The sequence below is a fragment of the Gorilla gorilla genome, chromosome 6 (assembly GCF_029281585.2).
Source record: "Gorilla gorilla gorilla isolate KB3781 chromosome 6, NHGRI_mGorGor1-v2.1_pri, whole genome shotgun sequence".
Classification (NCBI taxonomy): Eukaryota; Metazoa; Chordata; class Mammalia; order Primates; family Hominidae; genus Gorilla; species Gorilla gorilla.
Genome location: NC_073230.2, coordinates 114,470,322 through 114,492,072, shown reverse-complemented (window position 1 = coordinate 114,492,072; position 21,751 = coordinate 114,470,322). Strand labels below are relative to the sequence as shown.

At 42.4% G+C, this 21,751-nt stretch overlaps 2 protein-coding genes across 2 annotated transcripts in view; one reads left to right on the top strand and one right to left on the bottom strand.

The window, feature by feature from the left end:
• Window positions 1-6,701, top strand: part of EFCAB10 (EF-hand calcium binding domain 10) — a 32,616-nt gene extending 25,915 nt beyond the window's left edge. Inside the window, exon 4 of the mRNA XM_055392587.2 lies at window positions 6,462-6,701. Coding sequence (XP_055248562.1) covers window positions 6,462-6,522 — 61 coding nt within the window. The 3' untranslated portion in view covers window positions 6,523-6,701. The remainder of the gene's footprint in view (window positions 1-6,461) is intronic.
• The window catches only part of RINT1 (RAD50 interactor 1), a 35,407-nt gene that overhangs the window by 12,146 nt on the left and 1,510 nt on the right, over window positions 1-21,751 (bottom strand). The window contains 9 exon segments of the mRNA XM_019031055.4: window positions 207-406; window positions 3,698-3,835; window positions 4,918-5,143; window positions 5,239-5,349; window positions 6,696-6,852; window positions 7,755-7,904; window positions 8,005-8,178; window positions 12,414-12,655; window positions 18,308-18,492. Coding sequence (XP_018886600.3) covers window positions 207-406; window positions 3,698-3,835; window positions 4,918-5,143; window positions 5,239-5,349; window positions 6,696-6,852; window positions 7,755-7,904; window positions 8,005-8,178; window positions 12,414-12,655; window positions 18,308-18,492 — 1,583 coding nt within the window.

The window sequence follows — 21,751 nt, the reverse complement described above, 5'->3', positions numbered from 1 at the left end:
TAAATACATTAAAATATCAGGACTATTTAACTACTTGAGATTTGATTGAGAAAAATGTGTATTTTAATTACACCTTCTAATTATGGCACTATGGTTCTGTCTAGCATGTTTATTTTTGCTTGCAATAGATTCAACATTTTGAAAAGTATTAATAAAATAGTTCGAACTAGTAATATATCACTTAATATAAAAGCATATTAACTCACAACATTGTCAGCCCAATCTGCTAGTACTGTTGAGATGTAGTTCACAGCATTAAGAATTGCACAGTATCGAAAGCCAAGGGAAGCTCTAGTCTCTTCTTTCATCACCTGTGTTAATCGTATCCTAAAATCATCTACTAAGTCCTTCTGTAACTCCAGGAACTGAAGCTTTCGGGAAGCTGTGGGAAGATTTTTATACCTGTCTGTGGAAAAAGTTATTAAGACATATGAAGGTTTTGGTACCATCTATGATATAGTTATAAGTTTTCCCTACTGTCCTGCTTCAGTGCTTTTGTCAAAAATCAATTGACCAGTCAAGAATGGATTTATTTCTGAGCTCTCTTAAGGATGTGAGTTTCAAAAGTATATACGTTTGCCAAAACTCATTGAACAATACACATAAGATCTGCACATTACACTGTGTGTAAACTATACCTCAAGTTTTTAAAAAGGCAAATGAAAACATTATATATAAAAATGACAGTTTTGGCCAGGTGTGGTGGCTCACACCTGTAATCCCAGCACTTTGTGAGGCCAAGGCAGGTGGATCAACTGAGGTCAGGAGTTCAAGACTAGCCTGGCCAACATGGTGACACCTCATCTCTACCAAAACTACAAAAATTAGCCGGGCAGTAGTGGCGTGTGCCTGTAATCCCAGCTACTTGGGAGTCTGAGGCAGGAGAATTGCTTGAACCCGGGAGGTGGAGGTTGCAGTGAGCCAACATGGCACCACTGCTTTCCAGCCTGGGCAACAGAGTGAGACTCCATCTAACAAAAAAAAAAAAAAGAAAAAAAAGAAAAAAAAATGACAGTTTCTTCAACAAATAAATGGCATTTTTTTAAAAAAAGAAAGAACTTCAATAAATTAAAAGATACACAATTAAGAATTTACAGGCAGTTGGCTGGGCACAGTGGCTCACACCTGTAATCCCAGCACTTTGGGAGGCCGAGGTGGGTGGATCACGAGGTCAGGAGATCGAGACCATCCTGGCTAACACAGTGAAACCCCGTCTCTACTAGAAATACAAAAAAATTCGCCGGGCGCAGTGGCTCACGCCTGTAATCCCAGCACTTTGGGAGGCTGAGGCGGGTGGATCATGAGGTCAGGAGATCAATACCATCCTGGCTAACACGGTGAAACCCCATCTCTACTAAAAATACAAAAAATTAGCCGAGTGTGGTGGTGGGTGCCTGTAGTCCCAGCTACTCGGGAGGCTGAGGCAGGAGAATGGCGTGAACCCGGGAGGCAGAGCTTGCAGTGAGCTGAGATGGCGCCACTGCACTCCAGCCTGGGCGACAGAGTGAGACTCCATCTCAAAAAAAAAAAAAAAATTAGCTGGGTATGGTGGCGGGTGCCTGTAGTTCCAGCTACTCAGGAGGCTGAGGCAGGAGAATGGTGTGAACCCAGGAGGTGGAGCTTGCAGTGAGCCGAGAATGCGCCACAGCACTCCAGCCTGTGCGACAGAGCGAGACTCCGTCTCAAAAAAAAAAAAAAAAGACAATTTACAGGCAGGCATGGTGGCTCACGCCTGTAATCCCAGCACTTTGGGAGGCCGAGGCAGGTGGATCACCTGAGGTCAGGAGTTCGAGACCAGTCTGGGCAACATGAAACCCCATCTCTAGTAGAGCCGCCACCATGCCTGGCTAATTTTTTTGTATTTTTAGTAGAGACGGGGTTTCACTGTGTTAGCCAGGATGGTCTCGATCTCCTGACCTCGTGACCTGCCCACCTCAGCCTCCCAAAGTGCTGGGACTACAGGCGTGAGCCACCGTGCCTGGCCAACTGCCTGTAAATTTTTGTATTTTTAGTAAAAATACAAAAAAAATTAGCCAGGCATGGTGGCAGGCATCTGTAATCCCAGCTACTCAGGAGGCTGAGGTAGGAGAATTGCTTGAACCCAGGAGGCGGAGGTTGCAGTAAGCCGAGATCACGCCATTGCACTCCAGCCTGGGTGACAAGAGCGAAATTCTGTCTCAGAAAAAAGAATTTACAATTGACATGACGACATGTCTGAAATTTTCTTTGAAATACTCCAGAAAAAAAAAATTGAGGAGTAAAATATAACAGAAAAGTGATAATTGCTTTAAACTTTGGTAATAGGTACCTGAGAGTTCATCATGTTATCCTACTTTTGTGCATGTTTGAAAATTTTCTGAATAAAAAGTTTTTAAGAGACACATGAATTTTCCTTAATTTTTTTGTCTTAGTGTTTTTCATATTTTTCTTATAGTTAAAAATATGGAATGATGACTGGGCGCGGTGGCTCACACCTGTAATCCCAGCACTTTGGGAGGCCAAGGCAGGTGGATCACAAGGTCAGGAGTTCAAGACCAGCCTGGCTAAGATGGTGAAACCCCGTCTCTACTAAAAATTCAAAAATTAGCTGGGCGTGGCAGCAGGTACCTATAATCCCAGCTACTTGGGAGGCGGAGGCAAAAGAATTGCTTGATCCTGGGCAGCAGAGGTTGCAGTGAGCCGAGATCGTGCCACTGCACTCCAGCCTGGGTGACAGAGTGAGACTCCGTCTCAAAAAAAAAAGGAATTATTTACTGACTGGGCTGGAATGATACTTCTTCAGGTTACCAGACAAGCCTAAGAAACGGACAGGCTAGTGGTTGACGAAGGTGAAGAGGGCCAGGGATGGTGGCAATGAGGGTCCAGTGGCACCTGGACAACAAGCAGGCCCACAAGGGGGCAACATGATTGGCTAAAGACCAACCAGGGCCAGAGGATGCTAGGCTACCCTCCAGCCAGAGAATCCCTGCACTGTAACAAAAGTTCCTATTACTACTCCAATCCTTAAAATTACTTCATTATTTTACTCTCTTCTGCAATCTTTGATAAATCAAGATCAAGACAATATTTAAAATATAGGCCAATCACCATTTACTGAAGACACCTAAAAAGCCAAATAGCAAGACAGTTTGGATAATAAAATTAAATTCCTATTTAATTGTTTTTGTGTAATTATTCAGGAAGTTTTCCTTCATGTATACCAATGTTTAAATCCTTAAATTATTAAAAACCCAAAAGTTAGAATATTGTGTTAGATTTCTACCAATATAGAAACTGAATTTGAAGATAACAACCATCATATAATATTAATTTGCTGAGCCATTTATTGATTACTTTATTGATAGAGTCTCACTCTGTCACCAAGGCTGGACTGCAGTGGCGCGATCATGGCTCACTGCAACCTCTACCTCCCACGCTCAAACAATCCTCCCACCTCAGCCTCCCAAGTAGCTGGGACTACAGGCACACACCACCACACCTGGCTAATTTCTGTATTTTTTTGGAAGAGAGGGCGTTTCACCATGTACCCCAGGCTGTTCTCGAACTCCTGGGCTCAAGCAACCTGCCCGTCTCAGCCTCTCAAAGTGCTGGGATTACAGGCATGAGCCACTGCACCCAGCCTACTGAGCTACTTTAAAAACTACCACGTGAAAACAGTACTTTTAAAACAAAGTCATATCTTAAAAGACATACTTACCAGTTATAACCAAGAGTAGAGTCATAAAAGTTTCTGCACAATCTGGAACTTTCATTTCATCCACGTCAGTGATATCCTTATATTGCGATACCCAGGCAGCTTCTGAGGAAAGCATTGAGTCCATTTTTTGAAGAGCAACTGATAAGCAGACAAAACAATTATGTCAATTAAGTAGTTACAGTCGTTCCTAATTATTCAACTTGTAATTTTTTAGGAATGATGGCTTTTCTATAAAAAAGAAACAAACCTACAATCTCCCACTGGTTGTACTAATTTAACTTAATTAATGCTTTAAACAGGATACTTTACTCCCACCCCCAAATTTTGAAAATAGTTATGTTGACTAGATAAGCTACAGTAAAAAATATTCTATTGGCCAGGCGCGGTGGCTCACACCAGTAATCCCAGCACTCCAGGAGGCCAAGGTGGGTGGATTGCTTGAGTCTAGGAGTTCACAACCAGCTTGGGCAAAACCCCAGGGAAACCCCATCTCTACAAAAAATACAAAAAGTAGCCAGGCATGGCTTGCATATACCTATAGTCCCAGCTACTGGGGTGGCTGAGGCAGGAGGATCACCTGAGCCCCAGAGGTCGAGGCTGCAGTAAGCCATGATCGGCCCACTCCACTCTAGCCTCGGTGACAAAGTGAGACCCTATCTCAAAAATAAAAAAATAAAATATTCTGACACTTTGGGAGGCCAAGGCAGGTGGATTACTTGAAGTCAGGAGTTCCAGACCAGCCTGGCCAACATGTTGTAACCCTGTCACTCCTAAAAACAGAAAAATTAGCCAGGCGTGGTAGTGCGTGCCTGTAATCCCAACTACTCGGGAGGCTGAGACAGGAGAATCGCTTGAATGCAGGGGGTGGAGGTTACAATGAGCTGAGATCGAACTACTGCACTTTAGCCTGGACAACAGAGCAAGAGTCTGTCCCAAAATAAATAAATAAAAATAAAATAAATTATATGATAAAATCTATAAAACAAACACCCCACTGGCTTGACTATTCCACTCTAGAAATATGTAGAGTGTAATTTCAGGAAAAATGGAAGTTTCATGTGAAGTAAAGAAAAGATTATCTCTGAAGGAAACAGAAAACCCTGAAAAGGAAATTTCAAATGGCTCTAGTTCCTATTTAGAACTGGAGAAGAAAAATATCAAAAATGTATATCCACAGAAACAGACATATCTCCCTACCATCTGGCCACATCAGCACTTACATTTTCTCTCCACAGTCAACCATCTCTGAAAACAGGTTTCCTCTGATAGAATATGCATACAACTAGCAAAAGTGCCAGGATAGCCATGAACACTGTGTAGCTCCCTTTCAAACAAGAGTACTTCATCCACCAAATGACAGAAGAGATTGTCATCATATAGCAGACAAGGAATATCAGTGGCTAACTTCTCAAGAACCAGCATCATAAGGCCCCGAGAAAATTCAAGCTAAAAAAATACACAAACATGAGGTATGTAAATAAAAAGTTATCCATGCACACATACAGTTCTAAAACAGAAACACTTATGACTGAGTCTCTTACCCTTGCGTTTACCAAAGAGCCTACTTTGTCTAATATTGGCTGAATCTTCTCATCCAGAAATTCAGTATGGTTTCCAATCCACATAAGTACTTGAGCCAAGTACCATTCTGGCTAAGGAAGGAGGAAAATAGTTTGAATTCTTAAGTCATTCCAATTAGAAAGTTACAATTACATGGTTCTATTTAATTGTATATGCACAACACTTATAAAAATTAGTTGAAAATTCCTGTATGTAAGAGCACAATTTCTACTCCGAATTTTAAACTCCTGCAAGGCTTAATAATCAAATGTTTGCCAATGTACTCCCAACAAATTTCAATAATATGACTTAAGTCAATTAACTCATAAATTTACAATGCCATATATATTTAAAACCTAGCACTTCAATAATATGTAAAATGATGAGTATTACAAAGAACTGATGGCCTATATTTTTTGAAATAGCATTTGAAAATAATTTTAATATTATTTTCTTATAGTTTTTATTTTCAAAAAGTAAATCAAGAAAAAATTGCTGGCCAGGCGTGGTGGCTCATGCCTGTAATCCCAGCACTTTGGGAGGCCGAGGTGGGTGGATCAGCTGAGGTCAGAAGTTCAAGACGAGACTGGTCAACATGGTGAAACCCCGTCTCACCCAAATATACAAAAATTAGCTGGGTGTGGTGGTGGGCACCTGTAATCCCAGCTACTCAAGAGGCTGAGGCAGGAGAATCGCTTGAACCCAGGAGGCAGAGGTTGCAGTGAGCCAAGATCGCGCCATTGCGCTCCAGCCTGGGCAACAAGAGTGAAACTTCATTCCAAAAAAAAAAAAAAAATTGCTAATCTGCATTACAAAAACTACACATGTCTTATACAGGTTTAAGAGCAGAAATACCAAGTACATGCCAGGCACAGTGGCTCACTCCTGTAATCCCAGCACTTTGGGAGGCTAAGTCAGGTGGATCACCTGAGGTCAGGAGTTCCAGACCAGCCTGACCAATATGGTGAAACCCATCTCTACTAAAATTACAAAAATTAGTCCAGTGTGGTGACATGTGCCTGTAGTCCCAGCTACTTGGGAGGCTGAGGCAGGAGAATCACCTGAACCTGGGAGGTGGAGGTTGCAGTGAGCGAGATTGCACCACTGCACTCCAGCCTGGGTGACAGAGCGAGACTCCAACTCAAAAAAAAAAAAAAAAAAAGAAATACCAAGTGCTTACTATTTGCTTTGCTTTGTTTTGCAGTGATAACTCAGCAATATCTGATGCCCAAGAGCGGAAATACCATTTTTCCTACAGTATATGAACACAAGTCCTCAATTATATGTATGAACAGCAGTAACAAAACAGGAATGTAGCCCTTTAGAAAAAAAAACAGAAATGTGAAGAGAGTCAGATTTTAACTTAAACCAGCAAAGGTATAGAAACTCTAACATTTGTTACCAATAAAAACCAAGGACAAGAGCTGGCAAAACACACCTTGCTTAACACATTAGTCTGCCGGTTCCCTCTGAAATGATACCTGAACCTCTTCTGAAGAGGAGTCAGCATAATCTGGATGGGCAGGATGACAGAAGGGGAGGCAGGAAGAGAGTATTTTTCTGGGAGTTGCTTTGGCTCAGTAAGTAATTCATCTCTGACATAATCAAGTCAAGGAAAAAGAATCAAAAGCATACCTAATATACACACACATATGTATGTATACACACACAATAAATTTTTCCAACAAATGTATCAGATACTCAGTAGAGTTAATTATGATGCAAATAATATGTAACCTTATTTTATATTGAATAAACATAGTTAATTCTTTATATTGAATATACATTCAGTTAAAATGCACAAAAAGCCAGGCATGATGATAGTGAATCATGCCTGTAATCCCAGCACTTTGGGAGGCTGAGGCGGGTGGATCACCTGAGGTCAGGAGTTCGAGGTCAGCCTGACCAACATGGAAAAACCCCGTCTCTACTAAAAATACAAAATTAGCTGGGCATGGTGGTGCACGCCTGTAATCCCAGCTACTCGGGAGGCTGAGGCAGGAGAATCACTTGAACCCGGGAGGTGGAGGCTGTGGTGAGCCGAGATCATGAGATCACGCCACTTCATTCCAGCCTGGGCAACAAGAGCGAAACTCCATCTCAAAAAAAAAAGCACAAAAATGGTATTAGAATTAATCTATAAATCTTTCCTAAAATAGTAACAAAAAAAATTCAAGTATCATTTGATTAAATTCACGCTATGTTACTAAAGGTTTCCTCCCAATTGCCCATTTGTTCTATTGCCCCAAGAGACCTTTTTGTGCTATGAACTTGGACCAGTCATGTATCCCGGAACTCTTCCTTACAGCCCTCACACCTACAAGCAATTCACTTTGCAAGAGTACAGTCCACCACTCGGTGGACATTTACAGACCAAGTCCAAACACAGGATTCTTATTTAGCTTTCTTGGCCACTTTGGAAAAGTTTTACTCTCTAGCCACAAACCCATTCTAGGAAAAAGAAATTTTAGTAAGTTTTCAGCTGCAACAAAGATACGAGGTTTGTAGTTTCAAAAGCTGACAAAACAGTGTCTCCAGGTAACTGTACATCTCCAGGGCACTGGCAGGTCGACTTAAGCCAACAGCTTGTGATTGAGGGGGTGCGATGAATGGCCAATGAAGCTGTGCTAAAATTTCCTCAAAATCACTGCAATGGAAAAGTAACACATACATTTCAGTACATCACCAAATGATCACCAAATACCCATCGGAAAGCAATTACCACAAAATATGGGTAAATTCCCTACCTTGTAAGCTTGTCCTTGAGAATTTTATGCCAGAATTTAACTGTGGCTCTCATGAAACCAAGAAGATGAGTACAGGATGATTCCTGAAGTTTGATGTCAAGTTCTGCCATAGACACTAGAGTGGAGGCTGCCTCCGGTACATTATTGGTCATCAGATATTGCTGAATGTTATCACTGTAAACAAAGTAAAGCAAATTTTTTTTTCTTTTGAGACAGAGTCTCACTCTGTTGCCCAGGTTGGAGTGCGGTGGCATGATTTGGCTCAATGCAACTTCTGTGTCCCAGGTTCAAGTGATTCTCCCGCCTCAGCCTCCACAGTAGCTGGGATTACAGGCATGCGCCCCCATGCCTGGCTAATTTTTTTGTATTTTTAGTAGAGACAGGGTTTCACCATGTTGACCAAGCTGGTCTTGAACTCCTGACCTCAAGTGATCCGACCGCCTCGGCCTCCCAAAGTGCTGGGATTAGAGGCATGAGTCACCGTGCCCAGCCAAAAGCAAATTTAAAGAACGGATTGCTCAGAATAATTTCAAATTCGGAAAAAGTGCTTCTTCTTCATGTTTTATGTAAAGTTACATCCAAGGAAGAATGAAGCACCACCCTGAGGTAGCCTTTGTTTTTTAACAAAGCAGCACCCTGAGGCCTTTTACCAAGGCCTCTCTGGGAGTCTAGAGTCCTCTACTTCTGCATTCTTCTAAGAGCAGCAGCCTGCAGCCTATGTTCAAGACCTCTCCCGGGACCTTTCCCTTCCTACTCCTCCTGACAGACCTGTTTTGTGTCATATTCCTTTGGGCACCACTCATTTCTGATAAATCTGCCTTTTACAAGGTCTTCAGTAACTTAATCCAAGGGAATAATGTGGTAGTATCTGGTAAAGTCAAGTATGATGGTCTTCAGTTGTTACCTACTTTGCCCAGCTGAACTTGATTTCCCACTTCAAAGAAATATAATTCCAGGCGGGGCTTGGTGGCTCACCCCTGTAATCCCAGCACTTTGGGAGGCCAACATGGGTGGATCTCCGGAGGTCAGGAGTTTGAGACCAGCCTGGCCAACTTGGTGAAACGTCCCCCCCCCCGCCCGCCAATCCCCCGTCTCTACTAAAAATATAAAAACTAGCCAGGCATGGTGGTGGGCACCTGTAATCCCAGCTACTCGGGAGGCTGAGGCAGGAGAACTGCTTGAACCCGGGAGGCGGAGGTTGCAGTGAGCCAAGATCACGCCACTGCACTCTAGCCTGGCAACAGAGTGAGACTCCATCTCAAAGAAAAAGAGGCCAGGCGTGGTGGCCTCTTTGGGAGGCCAACATGGGTGGATCACCGGAGGTCAGGAGTTCGAGACCAGCCTGGCCAACTTGGTGAAACCCTCCCCGTCTCTACTAAAAATATAAAAACTAGCCGGGCGTGGTGGTGGGCACCTGTAATCCCAGCTACTCAGGAGGCTGAGGCAGGAGAATTGCTTGAACCCAGAAGACAGAGGTTGCAGTGAGCTGACAGGGTGCCGCTGCACTCCAGCCTCAGCAACAGAGTAAGACTCCATCTCAAAAAAATATATATATATATACAAATATTACAGAAGAATTTCAAATGTACAAACAGAATACGAGTACTGCCTTTTTTTTTTTTTTTGAGAGAGGCTGCAGTGCAGTGGTGCAATCACGGCTCATTGCAATCTTAACCTCTCGGGGCTCAAGCGATCCTCCTACTTCAGCCTCCCGAGTAGCTGGGACTATGGGTGCTCACCACCAAGCCTGGCTAATTTTTTTTTTTTTTAACAGAGATGGGGTTTTGCCATGTTGCCCAGACTGGTCACAGAATTCAGAGCTCAAGCGATCTGCCCACCTCAGCCTCTCAAAGTGCTAGGACTACCGCATGAGCCACCATGCCCGGCAGGAGTACTGCTTTTAAGGAAGGAATGAAATAGATTTCCTCACAACACTAAAGCATGAATGACATTTACAACATAGGAAAAGCTAGAGAAACAAGGTTCACTCAGAGTGATAGTGCTACACTATAGTATCCAAGAAACAGAGCTAATATAAGGATGCTAATTCTAGCAAGAAGAAAATACTTGCAAAAAGACAATGTACATCAGAATAAAAATAGGCCATTATAAAGAAATTTAGAGATGAAGAAAATCCCAGAAGCTCTAAAGGAAAGCTGGAAATGGAGAGATTATCATAAAAGACCTCAGGGAAATAACACATTATTAAAGACAGAAAAATAACTGTGCTCTACCTGCTTATGAATTTGATCCCTATTTCTAATAAAAATCCCTCGGCATATTTCCCTTATAAACAATTCAGATATCTGAAAAGTTTATCAAGGCCAGGTGCAGTGGCTCACGCCTGTAATCCCAGCACTTTGGGAGGCCAAGGCAGGCCGATGACTTGAGGTCAGGAGTTCAAGACCAGCCTAGCCAACATAGTGAAACCCTATCTCTACTAAAAATACAAAAATTAGCTGGGCGTGGTGGCATACACCTGTAGTCCTAGCTGCTCGGGAGGCCAAGGCAGGAGAATCGCTTGAACCCGGGAGGTGGAGGTTGCAGTGAGCTGAGATTGTGCCACTGCACTCCAGCCTGGGCAACAGAGGAAGATTCCAACTCAAAAAAAAATAAAAAGAAAATTAAAATAAATAAGATAAATGTGAAAAAAAAGAAGAAAAAAGAAAAGGTTATCAATAACCATGGACCTAATTTAGTTAATCTATTACTTTGGCTACTACAAGAGTGAGGCTTTCAAATAACGTATTTTACTTAATAAAGTTATTAACATTGCCCCTTACTGATATTTCCTTTCTGAGGGACAAGGAGAAATGCAGCAAAATAAAGCAAGGTTTAAAATTCCTTCACTGCAAATAATTTATCTAAACAAGAATGAGATGTTCTAAACCACTTTATATGTAAAACTCATACATGCAAAACAAAGTTTTTTTGTTTTTTCGTTTTTTTTTTTGGGGGGGACGGAGTTTCACTCTTGCTGCCTAGGCTGCAGTGCAATGGCACAACCTCAGCTCACTGCAACCTCTGCCTCCCGAGTCCAAGCAATTCCCCTGCCTCAGCCTCCCGAGTAGCTGGGATTACAGGCACGCGCCACCATGCCTAGCTAATTTCTTTTTTTTTTTTGTATTTTTAGTAGAGACGGGGTTTCACCATGTTGGTCAGGCTGGTCTCAAACTCCTGACCTCGTGATCTGCCCGGCTCGGCCTCCCAAAGTGCTGGGATTACAGGTGTGAGCCACTGCACCTGGCCTAAAAACAAAGATTTCTATATTATATTGATATGTAAAATTCTTTAAAATGTTGGGAAATATATGCAAGAAAAAGAAATACATAACATATCCATAACAAAAGTAATATTAGGTTTATTAACTATGATACATTTGAAACAGGACATTAAGACTCTCGGAAGACTTTTCTCCCTCAGGTTTTCCAGGCAAAATTAATCGTTGCTGACAGCTTTGCAGCAACTACTAGTTAAAACAATGCAAGGATAGGGGGGACCTTATCATCTACTAATCTAGGTGGAAATGTTACTTTGGGTTGTTTGAAAGGCAAAGCTAGATACAGTTAACTACCAGTGATAGGTATTCAACTCAAAATGAACTAAGGTCAAGCCTTACTTCCTTTTTTGTTTTCCCTACCCAGAGGTAGCAGAACTCTTGTTATTCATCCAAGAATACTGTGTAGCTGTTATGATTCCCACTGAAAAATATTCAAATTATAAAAAAGCAATCCATTTCATTAACTGACCAGTTCTAAAAATTAAATAAGAATAACTATTACCAAACTCTGTGTTTTATTAATTTGGCATTACAAAGAATAGTCTTTATCATGTGTTCATAATCCAACTGTAAGACTTAAAAGTTTGGCCGGACGCGGTAGCTCACGCCTGTAATCCCAGCACTTCCAGAGGCCGAGGCTGGCGGACAGCGAGGTCAACAGATCGAGACCATCCTGGCTAACATGGTGAAACCCCGTCTCTACTAAAAATACCAAAAAAAAAAAATTAGCCAGGCATGGTGGCAGGCGCCTGTAGTCCCAGCTACTCGGGAGGCTGAGGCAGGAGAATGGCGTGAACCCGGGAGGTGGAGCTTGCAGTGAGCCGAGATGGCACCACTGCACTCCAGCTGGGCGACAGAGCGAGACTCCATCTCAAAAAAAAAAAAGACTTAAAAGTTTAACGTACTTACATTACCTTCTTTCAAATGCTAATTAAGCTCCCTGAAAAGCTTATGTTCACTCACAATAAAGGAAAAGAATCATTATCATAATGCTATTTTCACAACAACTGGTAAAATTATATTATTATAATCTTTAATTAACTCAATTATTTAATGACACACATGTACTCTCTAAAACAGAAGCCTCAAAGGAAAATAGTAATTGTGAGAACAAAGCGGCCCATTTTACCTTAGTTCTTCAATTTGTGAAATCCATTTAAGGTAAGCAAGATGACGTTCGATCTCTTCAATCTGGCTAATCATGGCTCCAAGATCATCCATCCAAGGTTGCGCAGTCAGCAAATGGCTGTTAATGGTGCTGAAGAGATGAGTTTCCTGCTCCAGAAACTGATTAAGAAATTGCTTTGATTCCTCTGCATTTTTTAAGGCACTTCGAATTCTTTTAGGAATTTCTGATGAAATTGTAAGTACCTGACCATAATTTTAAAAAAGAAAGAAAGAAAGAACAGCGGCAATCAGATAAAATTTTCACAATTTTTTTTTTGAGAGGGGATCTCATGCTGTTGCCCAGGCTGGAGTGCAGTGGTACCATCATAGCTCACTGCAGCCTGGACTTCCTGGGCTCAACCAATCCTCCCACCTCAACCTCCCCAGTAGTTGGGACTACACGTATGCACCACTACACCTGGCTTTTCTATTTTTTTTTTCTTTAAATAGAAACAAGGTCTCACTATGTTGCCCAGGCTGTATGTAACCTTTTTTATTAGTTCATTCCCTTCAAAATACACATTTTTTGTAACAGAACTGAAAATCATCCATCAAAACCTTCAAAAAAAGGTTTGATTTCTTCATCCTGTACTAATCAAATCCAAACATAACATGATGTTTTATATACACACAAATAGCAGGAAGAAGTATGCCTTTGTGTTGAAAACAATAAGTGAAACAAAAAAATAAAAATAAAATAAAAAATATATGCATACATACATATACACATACCTGTAGAGAAAGGGACTTAACTCACTGGCTCCAGTAAGCATCTAGAGGTCTGCCTCCATAGGCTCAGTAGAGGATCCAGCTAGAGAAAACTTATTTTATTTTTTTGAGACAGAGTTTCGTTCTGTCACCCAGGCTGGAGTGCGATGGCGTGATCTCAGCTCACTGCAACCTCCACCTCCCGGGGTCAAGTGATTCTCCTGCCTCAGCCTCCTAAGTAGCAGGAATTATAGGCACGTGCCATCACGCTCGGCTAATTTTTGTATTTTTAGTAGAGACGGGGTTTCACCACGTTGGTCAGGCTGATCTCCAACTCCTGACCTCATGATCCGCCCACCCCAGCCTCCCAGAGTGCTGGGATTACAGGCATGAGCCACCATGCCAGGCCGAGAAAACTTATTAATACATGCTCTACCTGCTAAATATTTTCCTTCAAAGCAAAGGAAGGGCCGGGCACGGTGGCTCACACCTGTAATCCCAGCAGTTTGGGAGGCCAAGACAGGCGGATCATTTGAAGTCAGGAGTTCGAGACCAGCCTGGCCAACATGATGAAACCCCATCTCTGCTAAAAATACAAAAACTAGCCAGGTGTGGTGGCACACACCTTGTAATCCCAGCTCTAGAGAGGCCAAGGCAAGAATCACTTGAACCAGGAGGAGGTTGCAGTGAGCTGAGACTGCACCACCGCACTCCATCCAGCCTGGGTGACAGAGCAAGACTCCTCAAAGAAAAAAAAAAAAATGCAGGCTGGGTGTGGTGACTCACACCTGTAATCCCAGCACTTTGGGAGGCCAAGGTGGGTGGATCACAAGGTCAGGAGTTCAAGACCAGCCTGGCCAAGATGGCAAAATTTTGTCTCTACTAAAAAATACAAAAAAATTACCTGAGCATGGTGGCACACACCTGTAATCCCAGCACTTTGGGAGGCTGAGGCAGAGAATTTCTTAAACCCGGGAGGCAGAGGTTGCAGTGGGCCGAGACTGCGCCACTGCCATCTAGCCTGGGTGACAGAGCAAGACTCCATATCAAAAAAAAAAAAAAAAAAAAAAAAAATGGAAACAAAGATCTCATTCTAACAGGCTGAGCATCTATATTTTGCCAACATCCCCCAGGTGATTCTGAATTAAGGCCAGGCTAAGAAGCATCGACTTGATGAGATGATATCCAGGCAATGCCTTTAGAAACGGCATTTAGTGGCCAGGTGCAGTGGCTCACGCCTGTAATCCCAGCACTTTGGGAGACCAAGGAGGGCAGGTCACTGGAGGTCAGGAGTTCGAGACCAGCCTAGCCAACATGGTGAAACCCTGTCTCTACTAAAAATACAAAAATTCAGCCGGGCACAGTATCTCATGCCTGTAATCCTAGCACTTTGGGAGGCAGAAGCTGGTGGATCACTTGAGGTAAGGAGTTTGAGACCACCCTTGCCAACACGGTGAAACCCCGTCTCTAATAAAAATACAAAAACTAGCCGGGTGTGGTAGTATGAGCCTGTAATCCCAGCTACTCAGGAGGCTGAGGCAGGAGAATTGGTGAAACCAGGAGGCGGAGGTTACAGTGAGCTGAGATCGCTCCACTGCACTCCAGCCTGGGCGACAGAGTGAGACTCTGTCTCAAAAAATAAAATAAAATAAATACAAATACAAAAATGAGCTGAGTATGGTGGCGCATGCCTGTAATCCCAGCTATTCGGGAGGCTGACGCAGGAGAATCACTCGAAACCCGGAAGGCAGAGGTAGCAGTGAGCTGAGATCACACCACCACACTCCAGCCTGGGCGACAGAGAAAGACTCCATCTCAAAAAAAAAAAAAGAAAAAGAAAATGGCATTTATTAAATGAATTTTTTTTATAGTATGTGGGAAAACATATACAAATATTAGTCATCAGCAAAATACAAAGAACATTATAGAATAATTTCAATCAACAGTGATTAGATACTTATTCTGTACCAGGCACTGCGCTAGAAATATGCAGATAAACAAGACACAGCATCCGTCCTTCAGGTCACTTTGGTATATAAGAGTGTTGTAAGCAAATAATTTCAACAGTGGGATTAATGCAATAAAATAGACAGGCTATATTTAATGAATGGGCACATTAATCACCTAAAGATCTTGTTATAATACAGATTCTGATACAGTAAGTCTGAAGTAAGACTGAGATTCTGCATTTCTACAAAGCTCCCAATCTGCCTAAACTAACATGGTATCAGCAAGAGTGGGAAAGATGGGCCGGGAGCAGTGACTCACGCCTGTAATATCAGCACTTTGGAAGGCCAAGATCCACTTTTGGGCAGATCACCTGAGGTTGGGAGTTTGAGACCAACCTGACCAACATGGAGAAACCCCATCTCTACCAAAAATACAAAATTAGCCGAGCGTGGTGGCACGTGACTATAATCCCAGCTACTTGGGAGCCTGAGGCGGGAGAATCACTCGAACCCGGGAGGTGGAGGTTGCAGTGAGCCAAGACTGTGCCATTGCAGTCAAGCCTGGGCAACAAGAGTGAAACTCCAACTCAAAAAAAAAAAAAAAAGAGTGGGAAAGATGGGATGGATACCAGAGATGTTGAGGCTGAACTCAGATGACTTGGTGATGGGATAGAGGATGAGAGGATGATAAGAAGGAATCTAGGACTCCTAGGCTTCAGGTCTGGGTAACAGGCAGATAGTGGTGCCGTTATCTAACCAAGACAGACAAGCCTCTAAAAAATTGATCAGTATAGTTTTGGACACGCTGAATTTAAGGTTCAATAAGGAATTTCAGTAAAAGTTTCTGTGGTCATTAGGGAAACAAACCTGATTACAGTGGGTAAAAGATGAATGACAAAAAGTAGAGATAGGTAACAAAGGTTACTTTCTGAAGCCTGACAATCAAAGGAAAGAACTAATACCTGCTAAAAGATCAAGGGTTTTTTTGTTTCTTTGTTAAGGTTTTATGGAAAAGACCTGTCTATGTGCACATGCTGAAGGGATAGGACTGGTTGACGAACACAGGGTAAAATTATAAGAGTGACACAAGTTTACTGAGGTGGCAGAGAGAACCTGGGGTATAAGGTCTGCCTTCGACTGATCCTTTGCTGAATGAAGAGGTTAAAAATGACTGCACATAAATTTGTGGATTGTGGGATAGACTATTCAACAGACGGAATTCAATGCTACTAAATTCATGCTAGGCTTCTATTTTTTTCTGCTAGGGAAAAGGAAAGGGCAGAATGGACAGGTTGGGTAGATGTCTCAAACAGAATCTGAAAGAACAGTTGAGGGGAGTAGCAGAGGAGCTGATGTTCCCATGGAAGGACTGCTGGTGGGGCTGAAGACTCAGCCAGGGTGGCAGACCACACACATAGATTGGCATCAATCTACTCAGCTGCATGACTTCCTCCAACTGGGCCCACAACAACCTGCCTGCAGGAGTGAAAAGGCAGACAAAGCCAGGCTAAACTTGAAGACTAGCAGTAGTTGTGGTGGGAAGACAGGAAGGTGTGGGGGCCTAAGGTAATGGGGACAGGAGAACATAAGATGACCAAAAACCTGGAAATAACCCACACAGAATTTACTTAACCTAATTTAGTAGCTATATGATAAAAATGTTTTATCTTGGCCGGGTGTGGTGGCTCATGCCTGTAACCCTAGCACTTTGGGAGGCCAAGGCAGGTGGATCACGAGGTCAAGGAATCGAAACCATCTTGGCCCAAATGGTGAAACCCTGTCTCTACTAAAAATACCAAAATTAGCTGGGCGTGGTGTCGCGTGCCTGTAGTCCCAGCTACTCGGGAGGCTGAGGCAGGAGAATCACTTGAACCCAAGAGGCAGAGGTTGCAGTGAGCCGAGATCACGCCATTGCACTCCAGTCTGGGCGACAGAGTCAGACTCCGTCTCAAAAAAAAGAAAAAAATGTTTTATCTTTGACAAACACACCATTGCCAAGTAGAGGGGCCTACTTATTTTTTTGTTTAAGCTTATACTCATTGGGTTTTTAAAAAATTATTTTAAGTGATATGTTCATTGTAAAAGAAAAAAAAACCTATAAATACATAGAAATATATATTTTTGAGATCGAGTGTCGCTTTTGTTGCCCCGGCTGGAGTGCGATGGCATGATCTCAGCTCACAGCAAACTCCGCCTCCTGGGTTCAAGCGATTCTCCTGCCTCAGCCTCCCGAGTAGCTGGGATTACAGGTGCCCGCCACCACACCTGGCTAATTTTTTTTGTTGTATTTTTAGTAGAGTCGGGATTTCACCATGTTGGTCAGGCTGGTCTCAAATTCCTGACCTCAGGTGATCCACCTGCCTTGGCCTCCTAAAGTGCTGGGATTACAGGTGTGAGCCACCGTGCCAGGCCTAAAAATATTTTTTAAATACATCACTTGTCAACCAACCACACAGAAATAACCGTTACGTTATACTTCTTTTCACTTTATACTTCTCCCTATGGGTACATTTATTAAAATCTGAAATGTGGCCGGGTACAGCAGCTCACATCTGTAATCCCAGAACTATGGGAGGCCAAGGCAGGTGGATCACCTGCGGTCAGGAGTTCAAGACCAGCCTTGCCAACATGATGAAACCCCATCTCTACCTAAAATACAAAATTAGCTGGGCAGGGTGACACATGCCTGTAATCCCAGCTACATGGGAGGCTAAGGCAGGAGAATTGCTTGAACCTGGGAGGCGGAGGTTGCAGTGAGCCAAGATGGCGCCATTGTACTCCAACCTGGGCAACAAGAGCAAAACTCCGTCTCAAAAAAAAAAAAAAAAATTGAAATGATGGTGTTTACACCATGGTATATATTTTTGTATGCCATGAAATTATTTGCTTGTAAAAGCAATTTAAAAGTCCCTGTATGTTCACTAGAAACAGATTGAAAGGAAAAAAAAGTCACTCTATGAAAATCTATGGAAAATGTTAGGTCTCACTATGTTTTCAAGACAAACCATATCAGTAGGAACTTTGTCTTTTACCTAATTTGTAAAATAGGTAATACAATGTACGTTCTTAAATCCTCTTAAACAGTTTACAATAGACTATTTGTCACATTCTATATCTTTAAAATTCTATATATAATAGATTATATTATATTGTTAAAAGTATACCACTGATAATTATTTCAGTGAGTTTCAATACTTACCTGTTCTTCTAACTGCATTTTACTTACTGTCCTCTGTTCTATGAGTTTATCAAGTTTCTTTAAAGATTTAAGGTCATTTCCAACTTCCTTTTCTATGAATGCAGACACATAAGAAGCGAGATCACCATTATCTGTACCTTCACTGACTTGTTTACTTCCAATAAGAACTGTAACATTTATGTCACCTACAACAAAAGAATAACAATTACTCAATGCCACTAAGTACTATGGAGTTAAAGAAAATATAAAACATGTAAAAGCAGTTTATCTGCCTTCAAAGTTAATAATTTTGCCAGGCACGGTGGCTCACACCTGTGATCCCAGCACTTTGGGAGGCTGAGACAGGTGCATCACCTGAGGCCAGGAGTTTAAGACTAGCCTGGCGGCCGGGCGCGGTGGCTCACGCCTGTAATCCCAGCACTTTGAGAGGCCGAGGCGGGTGGATCACGAGGTCAGGAGATCAAGACCATCCTGGCTAACACGGTGAAACCCCGTCTCTACTAAAAACACAAAAAATTAGCTGGGCGTGGTGGCGGGCGCCTGTAATCCCAGCTACTGGGAGGCTGAGGCAGGAGAATGGTGTGAACCCAGGAGGCGGAGCTTGCAGTGAGCCGAGATCGCGCCACTGCACTCCAGCCTGGGCGACAGAGCGAGACTCCGTCTCAAAAAAAAAAAAAAAAAAAAAAAAAAAAAAAAAGACTAGCCTGGCAAACACGGCGAAATCCCGTCTCTACTAAAAATACAAAAATTAGCCAGGCGTGGGGGCACAGGCCTATAGTCCCAGCTATTCGGGAGGCTGAGGCACGAGAATCCCTTGAACCCAGGAGGCAGAGGTTGCAGTGAGCCAAGATCACACCACTGCACTCCAGCCTGGGCGACAGAGAGAGACTCTGTACCAAAAAACAAAACCAAAACAAAGCGCCACTGCACTCCAGCCTGGGCGACAGAGACTCTGTATCAAAAAACAAAACCAAAACAAAACAAAGCTAATAATTTAAAGAACAACACACACTGACAAATGCCCAGAAGAATAGCTCTAAAGCACTCTATCAACCAACTACTGCAAAATGCTTAAGAGCTGAGGGAAGTATTAAAGGAAAAATTCCTAAAGTGTGATCCAATAACCACAGGTTTCAATAGACAAGGAATAATACCTTTTCAAAATGTGTAAGGAACCAGTAGTATGGTCTAGAGCAACACCAAAAGAAGACTCTTGTTTTAAAGTGTTTTTAAAAAGACCGGGCGCAGTGGCTTACACCTGTAATCCCAGCACTGTGGGAGGCCAAGGCAGGAGGATCACTTGAGCCCAGAAGTTCTAGACCAGCCTGGGCAACAAAGCAAGACTTCATCTAACAAAATTAGCCAAGAATGGTGGAACACACCTGTAGTCTCAGGTGGGCTGAGGTGGGAGGATTGCTTGAGCAGCCTGGGAGATGGAGGCTGCAGTGAGCCACGATCTCACTACTACATTCCAGCCTGGACAGCAGAGCAAGACCTCATCTCTTAAAAACAAACAAACAAACAAAAAAAAAGTAAAAAAGTTTTGGCTGGGCGAGGTGGCTCAGGCCTGTAATCTCAGCACTTTGGGAGGTTGAGGCAGGCAGATCACAAGGTCAGGAGTTCGAGACCAGCCTGGCCAATATGGTGAAAACCTGTCTCTACTAAAAATACAAAAATTAGCTGGGCATGGCGGTGCATGCTTATAGTCCCAGCTACTCGGGAGGCTGAGGCAGAAGAATCGCTTGAACCCGGGAGGCGGAGGTTGCAGTGAGCCGAGATCACGCCACTGCACTCCAGCCTGGGCAACAGAGTGAGACTCTGCCTCAAAAAAAAAAACAAAAAAAGGTTTTTAAGCTTCAAATGTCATTGATGTCATTGTACAAAGATATCTTTGTCAGAAACAGAAAAAAGAAAATATGAGAGAACAAATTACTAGGAAAAAATCAAAATGACAAATGCAACCACTAAATAGTATAAAGTGAGATTCTTTCCATGGCAAATAAACTACCTGTTTTGTGACATTTAATAAGTCCAATACACATTAGGCTTATTAATATTAATATCTAAATAATGATATGCCGAAGTGCAAAATGTAAATGTCAGATATTGTTCAACTATTTATGTAAAGATTAACAGAATATATACCAATGTTTTATACAGAGTATGTTCCTGTCTCCACCCCTACACCCCAACAAACAAAATTTCCTTTGTTCTACTTAACTTATATGAATTAAATTAAAAGATTTTTCACATGCTGTGAGAATCAGGAGGTGGTACTGACCTTTTCCCCCTTTCCTGTTCAGTGCAAGATCCAGAACCCAAGCTATCCATTGTGCCTTCCCAGAGAAATTTTAAATTGACAATTTAGAGGGTAGGAGAGGCAATATTAACATAACACTATGCCTCAATTTTCCAACTAGAAAACAAATTGTAACATTTGCCCCAGCCTATATCTCAAGGTTATAAACGGGACTATATAATACAAATTATATATTAATTATACTATATAATTATATATAATATTAACGTATAATAATCTACTATTATGTACAGAATTCACAATGCCTTTTTTAAATCTTAAATAAAACAAGTGATTTGTGTGGTGTATCTGCAGATAAATGGAGGCAGGAAATGTTTTGTGAATGCTAAAGTTGCTGTATCTTAGGGAGGAAATTCCACCTTCATTTTTTAAAAAAAATTACACCCACTGGGCACAGTGGCTCATGCCTATAATCCCAGCACTTTGGAAGGCCGAGGACGGTGGATTGCCTGAGGTCAGGAGTTCAAGACCAGCCTAACCAACATGGTGAAACCCTGCCTCTACTAAAAATACAAAAATTAGCCGGGTGTTTGGCGGGCACCAGTAATCCCAGCTACTGAGGAGGCTGAGGCAGGGGAATTACCTGAACTTAGAGGAGGAGCTTGCAGTAAGCCGAGATCGCGCCACTGCACTCCAGCCTGAGAGACAGAGTGAGACTAAGTCTCAAAAAAAAAAAAAAAATTACACCCTTGATGTGTAACCATTCAAATGTGGCATAGTACATTCTTAGCGAAATGACATTCTTCAAAATGACACACCGGTGGTTTGGGAGGTTTTTATGTGTCTCCTTTTCTATTTTTTGTAAAGAGCACTCCTAACTGCAAAGCAGTTTGAGCTGTGGAAAGAGGAACAAGGTCAAAGTCCTTGATATGATAGTCTACATCTATTATTTTATTAAAATGACAGCTCAGTAGGCATCAGACTACTTTCCAGGCATCTGAATGAGGCAAAGGTGGAAAATGGAAAGGGAAGGGTTTAACTGAGAGATACAGGGCACTCTCAAATCCTTCAAGAAAAAGGAGCTGAGATGTGGCAGTTATGACAGTCATGTGCTATGGACTGCTCAGAGCCTTCTTTCTGAGGCAGATTCTATCAGCCGCTAATGTTAAGGGCAAATCTTACTC